This window comes from Rhinolophus sinicus, chromosome 2 (assembly GCF_057876585.1).
Source record: "Rhinolophus sinicus isolate RSI-liver-muscle chromosome 2, RSI-T2T, whole genome shotgun sequence".
In the NCBI taxonomy this organism is placed as follows: Eukaryota; Metazoa; Chordata; class Mammalia; order Chiroptera; family Rhinolophidae; genus Rhinolophus; species Rhinolophus sinicus.
The window spans coordinates 174,182,147-174,199,758 of record NC_142502.1 but is presented as its reverse complement, the minus strand read 5'-3'; the positions used below and the strand labels follow the sequence as shown (position 1 = coordinate 174,199,758).

The window sequence follows — 17,612 nt, the reverse complement described above, 5'->3', positions numbered from 1 at the left end:
TGTAACGAGTGGTATTAACTGTAAATGCTGTTATTTGGTTTTCAACTTTTAGATTCAATCTGTAAGAAATCTCAGAAGACTCAGTTATGATCATAGAAAGAACAGAAATATTATCAATTTTTGACAATATAAAGTAATGGCATAGATGACAGAAGTCAGGAGGCAAAAGGAGAAGGGAGAAGTAAACAGAATGTACTAATTTTTTCTTTTAACATAGTGGAAGTTGAAAGAAATCACAAGAAATAGAGGTTTAAGAATATTATTTAAAATTACAAAGTTAACCAACTTAAAAAATGGTGATATAATTATGAAAAACTGGGATGGGTTGAAATATAAGGTTGGTTCCTTATACCACAAAAGGAATTCAATAATGTCCCAAACTGATAGGTCAAAAAATGGTGTTCTAAATACCAGGGGTGCCAAAAATATATATACAAAGGGACACTTTGGTCAATGTTGCTCAAGCAGTAGTTCACTGTAATCAGACGTGTCTGGACGCTGATGGAAACCACTTTGAGCACCTCTTGTAATTGCAGAAGTCCAACGTGACTTGTATTCATCTTTTGTTATTGGTTCATGTTGAGCATTACAATTTTAATACAGTTTTCTTTTCTTAAAATGTGTATCCATTTTTTTGGCACCCTTTTCTTAGCACCCTCTGTGTATTATTCAGAGCTATTCGGAGGTAACCACGACTAGATCTAAAACCTAGACAAAACACAATGAAGTGCGAAAGGATATGTTTGTTGTGTTTCCTTTTAAGCTCCTCTGTATCCCTGCATTTTTAATCCACATGCTTGTATAATTTTAATAAATACGAAAGTTTGAAAAATGATGGAATGTAAAAAAAGAAAAGCTCAAGAACCCTAAGAGATCATTTAGTCCAACTTCCTACCACCAGGTAGATAAAAGAAAAGGAGTGTCTACTCCAACAGGAGAACTTCTCAACACCTGATAAAGCCTTATGATCCAAAAGTCTACCAACTTTACTCAGCAGAGTCAACTTAATGTCATCATTTAAGTCAGTGAACAGATCAGAACAGAGGCCGAATCCTATCTTCCTTGTCCCCCCTCTTCACTTTTCCTCTTTCTGTGACTGTTTTGGTCCCTCTAGCTTTCTAGCATGAATATTCAACATATATATGTTTTGCTTATAAAACATAACTTTATGTTTCCTAATTTCCTCTCAATACAAAGAGCAAATCAGGTTGATTTTCATTTTCGTGTTGTTTAAACTAATTTTTAAAATCTCTACGGGCATGACTGCTGTAGAGAAGAAATCATCACTACCACGGATTTAAGGGAAGAACACACGAACAACAAAAGGCAACCTTGCTGAAACCCAGCAATGTATTACTGTTTCTGTTGGAGACTGCTATGTATTACGTTAGACTTCAGGGCTTACGAGCTAGGTTTCCATGTAGACATTTATGGTGATTTAAAGAGATGAAAGTTTGTAGTCCCCAAAAGTAAAATAAAACCCAGAAGGTTAAGTGTTCATGTTAGGTGATACTTGGTTTTGATCCAAGACAATTTAGCAAGGTGTCCATCTCAGCCTAACCCACATCCACATACAGGTGTATACTTACACTATATTTGCAAGGTCAAGTGGTTTCTCTGGTTGCTCAGGGAAAACAGGATGCGGGGGTTCTCTGGTGGGTACACACCCCAAAGATTTACTAATTGCATGGCTCAGCTTCTTTGCAGGGGATTTCTGTGTCAAAGTAGAAAATAAGGAAATAAAGAATTAAATCTTCAAAGGAATGAAAAAGAATTGCAACAGAACTTGGTAACAAGAGCTGCAGAAAACATATTTTCAAACACAAGTTTCGTTATAATCCACATGAATGGGTCCTGCAGAAAGGAACCTACAGTCGTTCCAACGTCATTTGTGGCCCCCTTCTTTTCTGTGCTTCCTCTCTCACCTCTCATGCAGTCGCATTATCAAGTTAATGTTAAGTGCTTTTGAACATCTCTATGTTCCCTTTGCATAAACTCCCTCTTTTGATGCTTCTGGATCATTTTTGGTAAGATGTTATAGTGAATCAGGAGTCGGAAATTTTTGTTGGGCTAAAATACTATAAAGTTAAGATAATGCTGAGAGTTCATGGCTTTGAATGCAAATTAGCTAAGCCACATGACAAAATGTGCATATTAAAAGAATATTCCCAAAATAAACAAGTGGCAGAACATTGGGTGTTAAGGGTCTAGCTGTGTATACAGATCCAGATGAATGCAGTCAAGTACACAGGCAGTCTGTATCAGACCGGGGACTCTAAATTACAATATGCTGAAGGTACGAAAGTAAGTTGGCATACTAGCACATTTCTCTGGAAAGTAGAATAATTACACATCAAACCGATCAAGTCTAAAATTCAATAGTAAATAGGCACCGAAGTAAATACTATGCCACAACTAAGTTATGTAGAACATTCGCAATTTAAAGGAAGCTCTTTCTAGGATGCTGATTTTGTTGTCCATCCAATTCCCTTTAAATAACACAGCTGTCTGAGATTTCCTTGGCAGAATATTAACGGCAGAAAAGATTAAGTATTTTATTGTACTGCTGCTGCAGTGTAGCACTTTAATTGGAAAACAGAGCTTGTTTGCAGCAGTGTATCTCATCAGTACCCTGTCTCCACTTAACTTTTATATGCTGCTGCCATATTATTTTAACACAAAATAAGTGCAAATCTGTCTGCCTTTAAGACTCTATAAGTAACTTAGTTAATACCTTGTTATAATAAAGACTGAATAAAACCAGTTTCTTCAGAAATGTTATATATTGGTTCCAAATCACCTACCACTACCCCCTACAACACATTAAATTCTGGGAAAGTCTAAATGTAATCGAATTTCCCGAAAATCATATGAAGCTGGGGCGGCCAGTTGGCTCAGTTGGTCAGAGAGTGAGCTGTTAGTAATGGGGTTGCCGGTTCGATCCCCACATGGGCCAGTGAGCTGAGCCCTCTACAACTAGATTGAAACGACTACTTGATTTGGAGTTGACGGGTCCTGGAAAAGGAAGGAAGGAAGGAAGGAAGGAAGGAAGGAAGGAAGGAAGGAAGGAAGGAAGGAAGGAAGGAAGGAAGGAAGGGAGGGAGGGTGCTCAGTGGGAATCTGAGCTTTAAAAAGAAAAAAAATCATATGAAGCTAAGCAAAGCAGAAATTCTGAACTTCCCCCAACTTCTCCCCAGTGTCCCGTTGCCCAACAGTTAACTGTAATATGACTCTGCTTCTTCCCCAGCTAATCCACCGCCTACAATGCCCCCAGACATCACGTGAGTCTTCTGCTTAAAAATTTTCAAAGGCTGACAGTCATTTACAGAGTAAGATCTAAATGAAGGCCATCATATTCCATAGCTGCCATATCTGGCTCCCTCCTGGGCCACCTTTCACCTCACCAGCATAAATGACAAGCTGCTCAGGTAACACACCATGTTCTCGTAGCTCTGTATCTTGGCACATGCCGTTCTGAGGTCTCCCTTTCCCAGTCTATTTCTTTGTACATCTTCTGCTCCTCTCTGAAGACTGCTTGCAAGTTTCCCTTCCTCTGTGAAGACTTTCCTCACTACTACACACACCAGTGCCCGCCTTTGCAAGCTACCCATTTACCACATACATATTTCCACTGGTACACTTTCCATGCTGTATTGCACTTTTTAATTTACATGCCTATCTGTTAGACTGGTGCTCTTGAAGGGGAGGATCTATATTTTATTCATCTGTGTTTTTCTAGAACCTGTCCTACAACAGAGTATGTTATTTGAACAAATTATTTGCCTAGATGAATTTTCTAGATTGCTTTCTCCTGGGCCAAACCACATACTTTATATTTTGAGTTATGATACAAACAGAAGACAATCGGAGGACATCAGAGAATACCTTAATTCACCTTTACAACTAAACACGGTATCTGTAATCAGTGTATTAACTTCATAGTTTTTTTTTTGCTATATCTGATAACCACGAGGACCATTAATTCATGAATCTATGTGAGATGGATTATCATATAGACTACTGTAGCTGCATCCTCAGTGACACCAGCCATGAAATCACAGGTCCCATATGTATATTTTATAATAAACATTAAAATAACTACATAACTGTTAAAATAAAAAATGTTTCCCTTGCACCACCTAATATTCTCTAGCAGTATGCTTGCTGTGCCTTTGAAAACAACTGCTGTAAGTCAAGGTGGAAGATTAGATCCAATTTCAGGTCTCAAAATTATAGCTAGAAAGGTAAAATCAATACATCAGTCAATTCCGAATTAATAATTAGAGTACATCAAAAGAAGCTTCATATGTATGGGAAGGAAAAAAATTAAAAATAAATTAAAATAGGTAAACAAATGATTTCCTTATAGAGATCTCAAAGAGTGGATTATGATACAGACCTGAAGTGAATCTTACTGTGGAGTCAGTTTAGGAGGTTACAAAGCCTGTAAGCAAAAGTTTGAAAACTGCTGTAAATGCCAAGATGGGGACATTGCCTCTTCTGGCTCCTTGGCCCCTGGGACAATGCCAGGGATGTGGTAATCAGTCGCTAAATATTTATGGACGTGAAGGGAGGGCAAAAAGCACTCAAGTCAGGGTACTGGTGTCTCCTACACTTCATTTAGGCTACTATGCCAGATAGGTTGCTTAGGTCACTGTATCTCTCCCCTCACTCAAACTCTAAATCTCCTCCAAACACACTGAAGCGATGCTTTTCAATCTTTGTGCATTTTCAATATGCTCATCTACTTCACCCAATTTCAAAACATTTCCTACCATCTCTTTAAAATATTACAAGTTACAATTTTTTAATAATATATTAGAGAGTATAAAACGTTATGTGTACAGTTTAAAAAATTATAAAACATACCCATCTACCCATGATTCTGCCTGAGAAACAGAACACTGTAGTCACTGAAACCTCGGTGTGGGCCCTTACCTAACAGAACCCACTCCCATCACACCTGCTCCTCTCCTGGTCATCAGTGTCCTGGATTTTGTAAGAATCATTTCCTTGATTTTATTATTTTAGCAATTATGCATAAATACAATTCACTTAATACATGTTTAAAACCTATACAGACTTACATATTTTTTCCTGCAACTTGCTTCTTTCACTCAAAATCATGTTACAATTGATCCATGTTGATGCACATAACTGTAATTACTTAATTTTTCACTGCTTGATTGTATATCATTACTTAATTACATCGTAATTTATAGATCCGCTGCACTGCCGATGAACCTGTGTTGTTCCCATTTTTCCCCTCTCATTCACAAAGCTGCTGTAAACTTTCTTGTGCATGTCTCCTGGTGGCCATGTGTAAGAATTTCCGAAGAGTGGAATTACTGGATCCTAAGTTATGCACAGTTTTACTCGGCACTGCCAACTTGCTTCCACTCAGCTGTGTGAGACTTCCTGACGGTCCACATTCTGGCCAACCCTTCTTGTCAGACATTTTAACATTTGCCAATCTGGTGGGTGACAAATAATACTGTGGTTTTAATTTACAATTCCCTGATTACTAAAAAGATTGAACATCTTTCCTAGGTTTATGGGCCATTTGTGTTTTTTTGACTGTGAAATGCCTTTTCCTATCTTTGGAGTAGTGTTTCGCTGGGTTGTCTTTCTCTTACTTATTTGTAAGAGTTTTTTATATATTTTTTTGTATTTTAACCCTATGGAAGTTATGACTTGCAAACAACTCCTACTTTAAGGTTTGTTTTTCACTCTGTCGTTTCTGAGGATAAGTCATCTTTAAATATAATGTCAGTCCCAATTTAGCAATCATTTCTTTTATATTTTGTGGGGTTTTTTTCTATCTTAAGAAATATTTTCCTCTCTGAGATATTCTCCCACGTTGTCTTCTACAGTTTTATAGTGTTTAACCTTTCATATTTAAATTTCAATCTACTAGGCCGGCCCGGTGGCTCAGGCAGTTAGAGCTCCATGCTCCTAACTCCGAAGGCTGCCAGTTCGATTCACACATGGGCCAGTGGGCTCTCAGCCACAAGGTTGCTGGTTCAATTCCTGGAGTCCCGCAAGGGATAGTGGGCTCTGCCCCCTGCAACTAAGATTGAACACGGCACCTTGAGCTGAGCTGCTCCCGGATGGCTCAGTTGTTGGTTGGAGCGCATCCTCTCAACCACAAGGTTGCCAGTTCAATTCCTCGAGTCCCGCAAGGGATGGTGGGCAGTGCCCCCTGCAACTAAGATTGAACACAGCACCTTGAGCTGAGCTGCCATTGAGCTCCTGGATGGCTCAGTTGGTTGGAGTGCGTCCTCTCAACCACAAGGTTGCTGGTTCGATTCCCGCAAGGGATGGTGGGCTGTGCCCCCTGCAACTAGCAACGGCCACTAGACCTGGAGCTGAGCTGTGCCCTCCACAACTAAGACCGAAAGAACAACAACTTGAAGCTGAACGGCACCCTCCACAACTAAGATTGAAAGGATAACAACTTGACTTGGGAAAAAAAAGTCCTGGAAGTACACAGTGTTCTCCAGTAAAGTCCTGTTCCCCTCCCCCAATAAAATCTATTAAAAAAACCAACAACAACAACAAAATTTCGATCTACTTAGAACTGATTTCTTTGGTAGGTATGAGGAAAGAATCCAATTTTATTCCATATGGATAACCACCTGCCTCAGGATCACTTAATAGTCTACTCTTCTCCTATTAGATATTCTATTGCTACCCTTGTGCCAGCGTCACATGATTTAATTGCTGTAGCTTCCTCTTATCTTTGCAGGACGTACCAGTGCCCCAAACTTACCTTCTTCTTCAGGAGAGTTCTCATTATTTTTGTCTCTTTGCACTTCCACTTAAATTTTAAAAGCAGTTTGTTGTTTACCACAAACAATCCTGCTGGGATTTTGATGGGAACTGATCAAATCTATAAGTAGTTTTGGAGAGAAATGACGTCTCTGTAAACTGAACATTCCTTTCACACATGTGTTCCTCTTTTCATTCATTTAAGCCTTCTTTAATGTCTTTCAATAAAGTTATAAACTCTTATCCATAAAGAATCCATGCATCTCTCTTATTTATTTCTAGTAATTTTATAGGTTTTGTAACCAGCAACCCTGCTTTCCTTTTACTTTCTTTTTTTTTTTCAGTTGTGGTAAAATATACATAACATGACATTTACCATCTTAACCATTTTAACGTGTATAGTGCAATAGTGTTAAGTATATTCATAATGTTGTGTGACTAATATCCAGAATGCAGCATCTTGTAAATCTGAAACTCTCTACCCATTAAACAACTCATTTCCTTCCCGAGTCCCTGTCCACTTTTTGTTTCTATAAAATTTACTACTCTAGATACCTCATATAAGCAGAATCATACAGTATTTGCCTTTTTGTGACTAGCTTCTGTTACTCAGCATCATGTCCTCAAAATTCATCCATGTTGTAGCATACGTCAGAAATTTTCCTTTTCAAGGCTGAATAATATTCCATTGTAAATATAAAACATGATTTGTTTATCCATTCATCTATCAATGGACACTTGGGTTGCTTCCAAGTTTTAGCTATTGTGAATAATGGTGCTATGAACATGGGTGTACAAATATCTCGAGATTCTGTTTTCAACTCTTTTGGAAAAACCCCAGAAGTGGAATTGTTGGATCATGTGATAATTCTATTTCTAATTTTTTGAGGAACCTCCATACTGCTGTCCATAACGGCGGCACCATTTTACATTCCACCAACAGTGCGTCCCAATTTCTCCACATCCTTGTCAACACTTGTTACTTTCTATTTTCTTCCAAAGTTGTCATCTTAACAGGCATGAAGTGGTATCTCATTGTGGTTTGGACTTTCATTTTCCTAATGATTAGTGATGTCAAGTATGTTTTCATATGCTTATTAGCCATTTGTATATCATCTTTAGAGAAATACCTATTCAAGTCCTTTGACCATTTTTTCAGTGGTTTATTTGTTTTTTGTTGTTGTAGTTCTTTATACATTCTAGACATGCACCCTTCATCAGATGTGTGGTATGCAAATATTTTCTCCAATTCCATACTTTGCCGTTTCACTATGTTGATTGTGCCCTTTGATGCAAAGAAGTTTTAAATTTTGATGTAATCCGATTTATCTATTTTTTACTTTTATGGTCGCTGGCCTGTTTTAATTCTAATGATTTATGTGGAGAGTCTTTCAGATATCCTAAATTTACAGTCATTGTCATGCAATGACAATTTTGTTTCTTTTCAATAAAAACACCTTTTTTTCCCCCTTGTTTACTATGTTGATTAGGACTGACAATAAAATGTGAAATAGATGTGGTGATAGCAAGCATCAATATTAAAACATAGTTTTCAGTATATGTTATATATAAGACATTTCACCAGTAAATATAATGCTTTAACAAATATCCTATATTATGCTAAGGAAGTTCCTTCAACTCCCAGAATTCCAAGGTTTGGTGGGGGTTTTTTGTTTGTTTTGCGTGTGTGTGTGTGTGTGTGTGTGTGTGTGTTTAAATGATCAATAATGATTGCTGGATATTGGGTTATATTAAATGTTTTATATGAGTCTGTTGAGATGATATGGATTTAATCCGTCCATCTATAAATATGGTTAAATTATAATAATCTTGAATTGCTGGAATAAAACCAGTGTGGTCATGATGTATTATCTTTTGTTTACATTGCTGGATTCAGTTTCATAATATTTTGTTTAGTTTTTCATTTATATTCATGAGAATGGCTTGTAATTTTCCTTTCTTGCTGTCCTTGTAAGGTTTTGGTACCAAGGTTATTCTAGCCTCAAAAGTGAAATTGAAATGCTTATTATTTTTTCTAAAAGCTGGGAAATTTTACATAGTATTGGAATTTGACTTTCTTTGAATGTTTGCTGAAACTCATGTAAAGTCATTCAGGTATGGTTACTTCCTTTGTGTAAAGATTATAAGTTACTAATTCAAATTCTTTAATGATTATACTACTAATTGGATTTTTTATTCCATCTTAAACCAGTTTTGGTAAGCAAGGTTGTTTTAAGAATCTGTTTGTTTAAATTAAGCTTTCAATAACCAATGTATTGGCTGTTTTCTTATCTTTTTGTTATTAATTCCTAACTCAAATGAACTATAGTCAGAGAATATGGTCTATATGATACTAATTCTCTTTGGAGGCTTTCTTTATGTGGTCAATTTTTGTATGTTTGAAAAGAATGCAATCATTAATTGTTGAATACAAATCTTTACAGTCTTTGTTTTTTGTCTAATAATTCTAACAACTGTTGAGAGAAGTGTGATAAAATTACCCATTTTAATAATGTATTTTCAATTTACTATTGTGCCCTTAATTTTTATTTATATATTTTACAGCAACATTATTAAAGGTGTATCTGTGTATAATTGTTAATATCACCTTTTTGTCTTTGGTAAACTTCTGGTTAAAATTTTTTTTGTGATAAAATATACATAACATAAAATATATCATTTTACCCTCTCTGGTAAAGATTTTTGCACTGAAATCTATTTTCTGAGATTAATATAGTTTCACCAAATTTATTTTGGTTAGTACTTTGCAAGGTATGTCTTTTTTTATCCCCAACTTTCAACTCTTCTGTTTTTTTGTTTGTTTATTAGTTTGTTTTGTTTTTTTGCTGTCTCTTATGAACAGTATAGAACCCAATTTTTAAAAAATACCCATCTGACAACTGTTGTTTTTTTCCCTGGAAAATTTAATTTACTGATTAGTAATATATTATTTATTTTTATAGCTTATTATATCATTATTTGTTTTAGTGTTTCCTTTTTTCTTTTATGTTTGTCTTTTCTTATCTGCTTTTTAGGTTTTGTTTTTTCTCCTTTTATGTTGTTTTCCCTTTTTGGCAATTATACTCTTTGAGTCGACTCTTCTAGTGGTTTCTTTTTTTTTTTCCTGAAATGGAAGTAATGTTTACTAAGAAATTAGTGTCAGGCACATGATAGGTGCTTTGCACACATACATAGGCTCATTTAACCCTCCAGTCTTATGAATTAGATGTTAACAGACTCAATTTTATAGATGTGAAAACTAAAGCTCATATATTACTAACTAGGGCTGTCTTACTCTGTTCCTGGTACAACATAGCCCTTCAACAGGTAAAATTACTCAGAGAAAGAACATACATACTGGGGCAGTGAGACATTTTTGCAAGGAGTCAGTGAAAAACAGACTGGGGATGCCAAGTACCACACGAAGGTCATGAAGGGGAAGCCGGGTGGCGACACAGTTTCCAGTGGAGGGCAGACTCCAAGGCAGGGAGCACGAGGGGACTTGCGCTGCAACCACTGCACTGTGTGTCCCTGTGCTGGAGCCAAAACTGTTTTCCTCAGGTCACTGTGGACCAGGCACTAAGACACTCTGAAAAATACCTTTCTTTTGGACTCGGATGACTGTATTTTCAATGAGCCTTGAGCTAATTCCTTGAACAGCACAGCCTTCAGCTCAGGGTACCTGCTGACAGGCCCTGACATTGGCAGCACAACAGTCTAATGGAAAAAGCTCAGGACTGGTGCCTCGCAGGCCATTCCTGTCATATTCACTTCAAATTATTCTGAGTACATCACCCTGAGCATCAAGCTACCAACTGAGCAGATACAAGCAGAAACATAAGCCTATTAAATCCCCGGATAAGTCAGGAATCTCCTCTATTTTAACATGAACACTCACCACCCGTAGTCAGCATCTCTGCTCTCATCGTGCAACTTAAAATCCTATCATTCTAATCATGTCTCAACTACATGCATGTCAAAGTGGATCAGCACTTTAGCCGCATCTTATTTTAAGCCTACCAATTAGTCATTATTATTTTACACAACATGGTTATTTACATTTACCCACATTTACCAACTGCACCGTGTACCATTTCTTCTTATATCCCATTTCTTCCTCACTTCTTCAATTATTTTCCCCCCACAGTATATCCTTTACTAGTTCCTTCAACAATGGTCTATTGGTGACAAACCCACTGTGACCTTTTCTGAAAATATATCTTTATTTCTTCTTTGCTCTTGAATAGATCAGCGAGGTACAGAATTCTAGGTTGATCTTTTCATTCCACAAATCCATTAATTGCCTTTCACATGTTCCATTTCCCTATATCTGTGTTTAATATTCGGTATCCTGGTTAATTTCTTCAGCTCTATTTTCCATTCCCTAATTTTTGCTGTAGCTGTCTCTAATTTGCTGTTTAACCCCTCCATTGAGCTTAACCTTAATATTTTTTTATTCCTAAAAGTTCAGTTTGGTCCTTTCTCCATATTGGATTGTTCCTTTTAAAAATGTCACTCTTCCTAAATTTATTTCTAGTCAATATTGCACTGGAGGTTCTAGCCAGCATAATAAGACCAAAAGAAAAAATAAAGTATGATTAATGCTTAAAAGCTTAAGGAGTGGGAGGGCGAAAAGAAAGTTATCACTATTTGCAGGTGACATAATTTACAGAAATTAAGCAAGATGACTAGATAGTGGATTAAAATACAAAACCACTTTGTGTTTCCATATACCAGCAAAAAACTGTTCAGACACATAATTCAAAAGAGAAACCATTTGTACAACTGTACACATTTGCCAAAACTCATGGAATTGTACACTTAAAGTTGGATGCATTTTATTGCATGTAAATTATTATATCTCACCAAAAAAATGTAGGAAAAAAGGCACCATTTGCAGCAGCAACAACAAATGTAAAGTACACAAGAATTAATCTAACATACATAAGACCTTTCTGGGGAAAACCCATAAAGCTTTCCTGAAAGACTTGGCGGAATCAGGAAAAGAGGCAATAGCTGAGCTGAACCTTCGAGGCTATAGAGAAATTGGCAGGGGAAAGTTGGGAGGGTGGGGAGGAGAGGAGATAAAAGCAGCTTGAACAACAGATTCAAAGACATATAGGTAAGAAAATAGGGTGGAAGAAGCAACTACAAATAGTTCACTTCTGTCACAGTGCTGCCTGTGAGCAAAAGATATAAATAAAAGTCCCAGACCAAAGACATAACTGTAAAAGCTTTCAAAACATTATCCATCAGATTAAACTTCAGTGTGCTATACATCATCTCTGGTTTAGAAATTGCTCCTAGCATACACTGAGCAGCTAGATCTCTGGGTCAAATGAAGGAACAGACTGCATGGCAGGATAGCATGAGGAAGGAAAAGTGTGACCAATACTTCAGGCACTGGCAAACAAAGGGTCTAATTAGCTACAACAAAAAGCAGAGCCTAGGAGCACTAGGAAGTAGATTCCCAGGCAGCCAGAGTCTCTGGAAAGGCTGGAAGTTAGAGAGGGCATGAGCGCTGGGAGCCACGAAGACTGGCCATGTGCTTCTTTGTACAGCAGCACTAGGCGGGGCCTGGAACATAACAGGCACTAGACATGTTTACCGAAGAAATACCAGGGCAGAAAGCTCTCTGCCTGGTGTAGACGGACCACTGTATGACTCCCCCCTGGGCACACAGGAACTCCAAAGCCTGTTACAAATACTGCCATGGTCAAGGCAGGAACAGAGCCAGCAGTCAATCAACTTCATACGTGATTCGGGTACACCAGTCAGGAACCAGAGACGGCCATCACTATTCTTCTAGCACTGCTCCGCAACAGCGTTTTCTAAACTTGTCCGAAGATTAAAAGAATTCCTGCAGTACTTGTTTAAAAAACAAAACAAAGCAGATTCCTCTGCCTCAGCCCAAACCTATTAAATTAAAATTCCCAGGAGAAGAGGCTTGGTACTTTATATATTTAAGAAGCAGCCCATATGATTCTTTTCCGGCAATTTTTAGAAGCACTGCTCTAGAAGTTGTTCCCAACACAGAGGTTAAAAAAAAAAAAGAGGTATAACAACTAGAAAATGACCAAGTTGTGTCCTATAGACAATACAGCTATCTACTTAGAAGTCCAGGAAATTTGACTGAAAAATTATTAGAACAGTGTATTGACAGAAAAGCCAGTGAGACTTCCAGAAGGAAACATCCATTAAGACCACTGAATGTAAGAGTCTTAACCTAGACAAAAAGCCTAGGCTGGAATTAAAATTTGTAGAAATTTATCACTGTCCAGGGGGTCAGCGAAAACCTGGAACTGTGTGAAAACATTCAGAGAGAGGGCATTGCAAGAGAAGAGCTCAGGAGAGCCGGGGAACATAACATCTGGTCTATCGTAGGTAAGCAAAAAGTTTAGTGAATAAACAACATATGAACGTATCATAAGTGGGCATTGTGTAGTCACTAAATGGAGATAAAATGCAATGAATATACAATATACATGTATTCAACTTATTTAGAGCAACAATTCTACCCTCAACAAGTTCTATAGATGTCAGAAAGTACTAGATAAAAAGTCAATAATCACTGATGTATTTAAGTTAATGTAGGAATGGACAAGCAAGTCACACTGCTGGGTCACAGAAAACCCAAATCCTCCCACACATGGAGGAGGACACACATTCTCCAGTTCAGCTCTGGTGGCCACCTGTAAGCATCAGAAAAGATCTAAAGCTGGAGAGAGGGCTGTGGCTGAGTGACGACTGCTAGAGGAAATTGCTCATTTGAAGAACTGCTTGGTTTGGGTGAAGTCATACATTTCTCTGCAATGGAAAACCTTCCTGTCATCTCTCTGCTCTAAGAATAATCAGGCTAGAGTGGAAAAAGATGCCTTATTGTTTCATAAACTGTACACCACTACTGTCTTTGGTAAGCGTCCATCTTTTTAAACAGCTGGTCCATTTCAAATGGTCTGCCTTCAAACTCAGCACTTTTGCAGCTGTAAATGGGTGTAAGAATCATTAATGCACGCAAATACCACGGTCAAACGGGGGCAACATTCAGATGCTAAAAGGAGCAATATTGAAAACATCCCAGCCAACCACTGAAAATGCTGATGCATGCTGTCAGGACACCCCTAGCCTGGCCCGTCTAGCTCTCGGATGGCCCTGGTAAGTCCATAACTTCAGAGGGAAGGCTCTGGTCAGTGAAGCAGTCAGGTTAGCTCGGGGTCAGGAGAACTTCAGGGCACTTCTCCCCAGGCCTTCACACCACCACCAATAGGAGTAAAGAGAAGAACCCAGAGCTTTGTGTGCTCCTGGCAAGACCCTCTCCCAACTAACCCTCACGGCGGCGGCACCGGGATCTGCCTTGGACACAATCTGGAGCCAATTCCAGCACAACTTTTATCAGAAGTTTTGCTTGTTTCGTAGGAAATCCCAGACTCCCGCTGGTGGATTCTCATCCCCAGAAGGCTCTGTACATCCCCTCACATGACTCCATCTCTCACTAGTCCTCAACTCTCAAAACCCTTCTACTTCTTCATGGTACACCATCAGCAAAATCCCTTCTCTACCTGAGACCGTTTTCTCTGAGTGTTGCTTTCACCTTGCATTGGCTTTCCCTGAAGGCTGGGCTTTCCCTGAAGCCATTCAAGTGGCAGCTGCTTTCTCTCTCACACCCCTCAAACCTCTGGGTCTCCAGGTGGGGGAGAGGTCCTCCTAGAACCTCACTGCCACTTTCAGATCCTTTTCCCTTTCCCTTAAAACCCCAGTTTTGAGTGACGTGTCATCAGACCCAAACCCTAAACATCCCTTCACAGCGGAGCCCAGTATCACTGCCACAGTCCTTACTGATTTCAACATCCACATAGTTGACCTTTTCAATACACACGCTGCAGTGGTTTGAATGGTGCCCCCTTCCAAATATGTCCACATCCTAATCTCTGGAACCTAAGACTATTACCCTATAGGGCAAGAGAGTGAATATTACCTTCAATGGCAAAATATGTAAGTTAAGGATCTTAAGGGGAAAAATTCATCCTGGATTTTCTAAGTGGGCCCAAAACACAATCACATATATCCTTAGAAGACAGACACACAGAGGAGAAGAGAAAGAGGCAGTGTGACCAAGGAGGCAGAGATTGGCGTGACACAAGTCAAGGAATGCCAACAGCCACTAGAAGCTGGGAAAGGCCGAGAATGGTGTGATGGTTAATTTGATGTGTCAATTCTGGGCTACAGGGTACCCAGATATTTGGTTAAACATTATTTTGAGTGTCCCTACGAGGATGTTTTTGGATGAGATTAATATAAATTGGTAGACTGAGAAATACAGATTTCTTTCCTTAACATGGCTGGACCTCATCCAATCAGTTGAAAGCCTGAATAGAACAAAAAAGGCTGACCCTCCCCTGTGTAACAGAGAATTCCTCCTGCCTGACTGCCTTTGAACTGGGGCTTTGGCTTTTTCCTACCTCGGCCTTGAATTGATACAGTGTCTTCCTGGGTCTCAAGCCTGCTGGTCTTGAGACCAAAACTACTGGTCTAAAGGCCTCAGACTTGGCCTAGTATGATCCATCAGCTCCCCTGGGTCTCTAGCTTGCCCACTCCAGCTGCAGCCCTTGAGATCTGACAGCCTCCATAATCACGTGAGCCAACTCCTTATAATAAATGTCTTCATAGCTATGTATCTCCTCTGGGTTCTATTTCTCTGGAGAAACTGATGAATACAAATAGATATGACCCTAAAGCCTCCAAAGGGAACATGGCCCTGCTGACATCTTGATTTCAAACTTGTGGTATCCAGAACGATGAGAAAATAAATTTGTTTTAAGCCATCCAGTTTGTGGTCATTTCTTATGGGCCACCTAGGAACTTACACACCCGGTCACCCTGACCTCCCTCCTTCAACAATCCTTCCCCCACTCTACACTGGCCACCAGTTTCACAGTCACATCCTAGAACATTTTATTGCCAATCAATGTACATCATCTAAAGCAGGGGTGACCAAACTTTTTTCAATGTTTTTCACCAAGGGCCATATGCGGTAAAACACACAAACAGCCGGGCCACTCATCGAGGTGAAGTACGTATTGCCTCACCTGGTTTATTTAAGTAAACTAAATATGGAATTTGCTGCAGGCCAATTAAAAATGGATTGAGGGCCACAGTTGGCCCGTGGGCCGCAGTTTGGACACCCCTGATCTAAAGGCTCAATTTAGAGCACCCCACTCTCCTACCAATTTCTTTCTTTCTAGCTCACTCATTCTAGTACCTGCCTTCAACAGTACTTCAACCCCAGCGGGACCTACACTCCTCTGAGCCTACCACCTTCAGTTACCCCTTATCTCCTTCATGGCCTCATCTCTCTCTTTAAACAACCTACATTCCATGGTTGTTTATGATCATGAGGTGTGATCATAAAATACAGTGAATGTTTAAATAAAAAAATTATTACAGTAAAAGACACATTGCCATTTACCCCTCTCAAAATATCCCCCTCGCTTTGAACACGCTTATCCCATCATTCCTGCCACTTTCTGAAGCAGTTCTGGAAGTTCTCTTTCGTGAGTGTCTTTAGTTGTGCTGTGGTGGCTGCCTCGATGTCCTGAATCGATTCAAAACGTTTTCCTTTCATGGTCATTCTGACTTTTGGGAAGAGACAGCATTCGCATGGTGCCAGATCCGTTGAATAAGGTGGATGAGGACACACTATAACGTTTGTATTTGACAGAAACTGCTGCACCAGAAGCGATGTGTGACATGCAGCCTTTCCATTGTGATCACAAAATACAGTGAATGCTGCTGCCAAGTGCCTTCCAACGGAAAGGCAGGAATTTTCAATACGGGAAGTGGCAGATCGAACCTTAGTAACAGTGTGTGACAAGTTTCAACTTGTTTGGTACAGTCAGTTGGGTGTGAGCTACGGTTGAGAGACGGTGTGTTTTAAAGTGTGCGGTAAATCATCCTCCATTATGACAACACTCCGTGTCACACATCACTTCTGGTATATGGCAATTTCTGTCAAAAACATTATGGTGTGTCCTCATCCACCTTAGTCACCGGGTCTGGCACCGTGTCACTGCTCGCTCTTCCCCAAAGTCAAAATTACTCAGGACATTGAGGCAGCCACGACAATGTAACTAAAAAATTGGACTCACAAAATTTAAAATGTTTAAGATGGTAAATTTTCACGAAATTGGACTTCCAGAATTGCTTCAGAAAGTGGCAAGAACGACAGATAAGTACGTTCGAAGTGAGGCGGAGTATTTGAGGGAGATGAATGGCAATGCCTCTGTTACTGTAATAAATTTTTTTACTTAAACATTCTCCGTATTGTTTGATCACACATCATATATTCATTTCTTTGCATTTTACATTCCCACCAGCAGTGTATTCGGATTCCTGTTTCTTTACATGCTCACCAGCACTTGTCATTATCAGTCTTTTTAAATTTTAGTTATCCTTGTGGGTATAAAGTAGCATCTCATTGTGGTTTTGATTACACATTTCCTGAATGACTATGTCGAGTATCCTCACGTGCTTATTGGCCATTTGTATACCTCCTTTGGAGAAATGTCTGTTCAGATACTTTGCCCATTTTCTCCCAAAGCTAATTTAACTTTTTCTTTTACTATAGTAAAAAATATGTGACATAAAATTTACCATCTTAAACATTTTTAAATGTACAATTCAGTAGTGTGACGTATACTCACACTGTTGTAAGACACATGTCCTGAACTTTTTCATCTTGCAAATCTGAAACTCTATACCAATTAAACTACACCCCTTCTTTTTTCCCACATACGAGCTCCTAGTAACCACCATTCTACTTTCCCTTTGCCTATGTTTAAATT

The 17,612-nt window shown here is 38.9% G+C and overlaps 1 protein-coding gene across 18 annotated transcripts in view; it reads right to left on the bottom strand.

Moving 5' to 3' along the window:
* DTNB (dystrobrevin beta) overlaps positions 1 to 17,612 on the bottom strand; it is a 189,154-nt gene that overhangs the window by 99,915 nt on the left and 71,627 nt on the right. For all 18 annotated transcript variants that reach the window (XM_074331774.2, XM_074331777.2, XM_074331779.2 and 15 more), the window contains exon 9: positions 1,590 to 1,714. In XM_074331774.2, the coding sequence (XP_074187875.1) occupies positions 1,590 to 1,714 (125 nt within the window). The remainder of the gene's footprint in view (positions 1 to 1,589; positions 1,715 to 17,612) is intronic.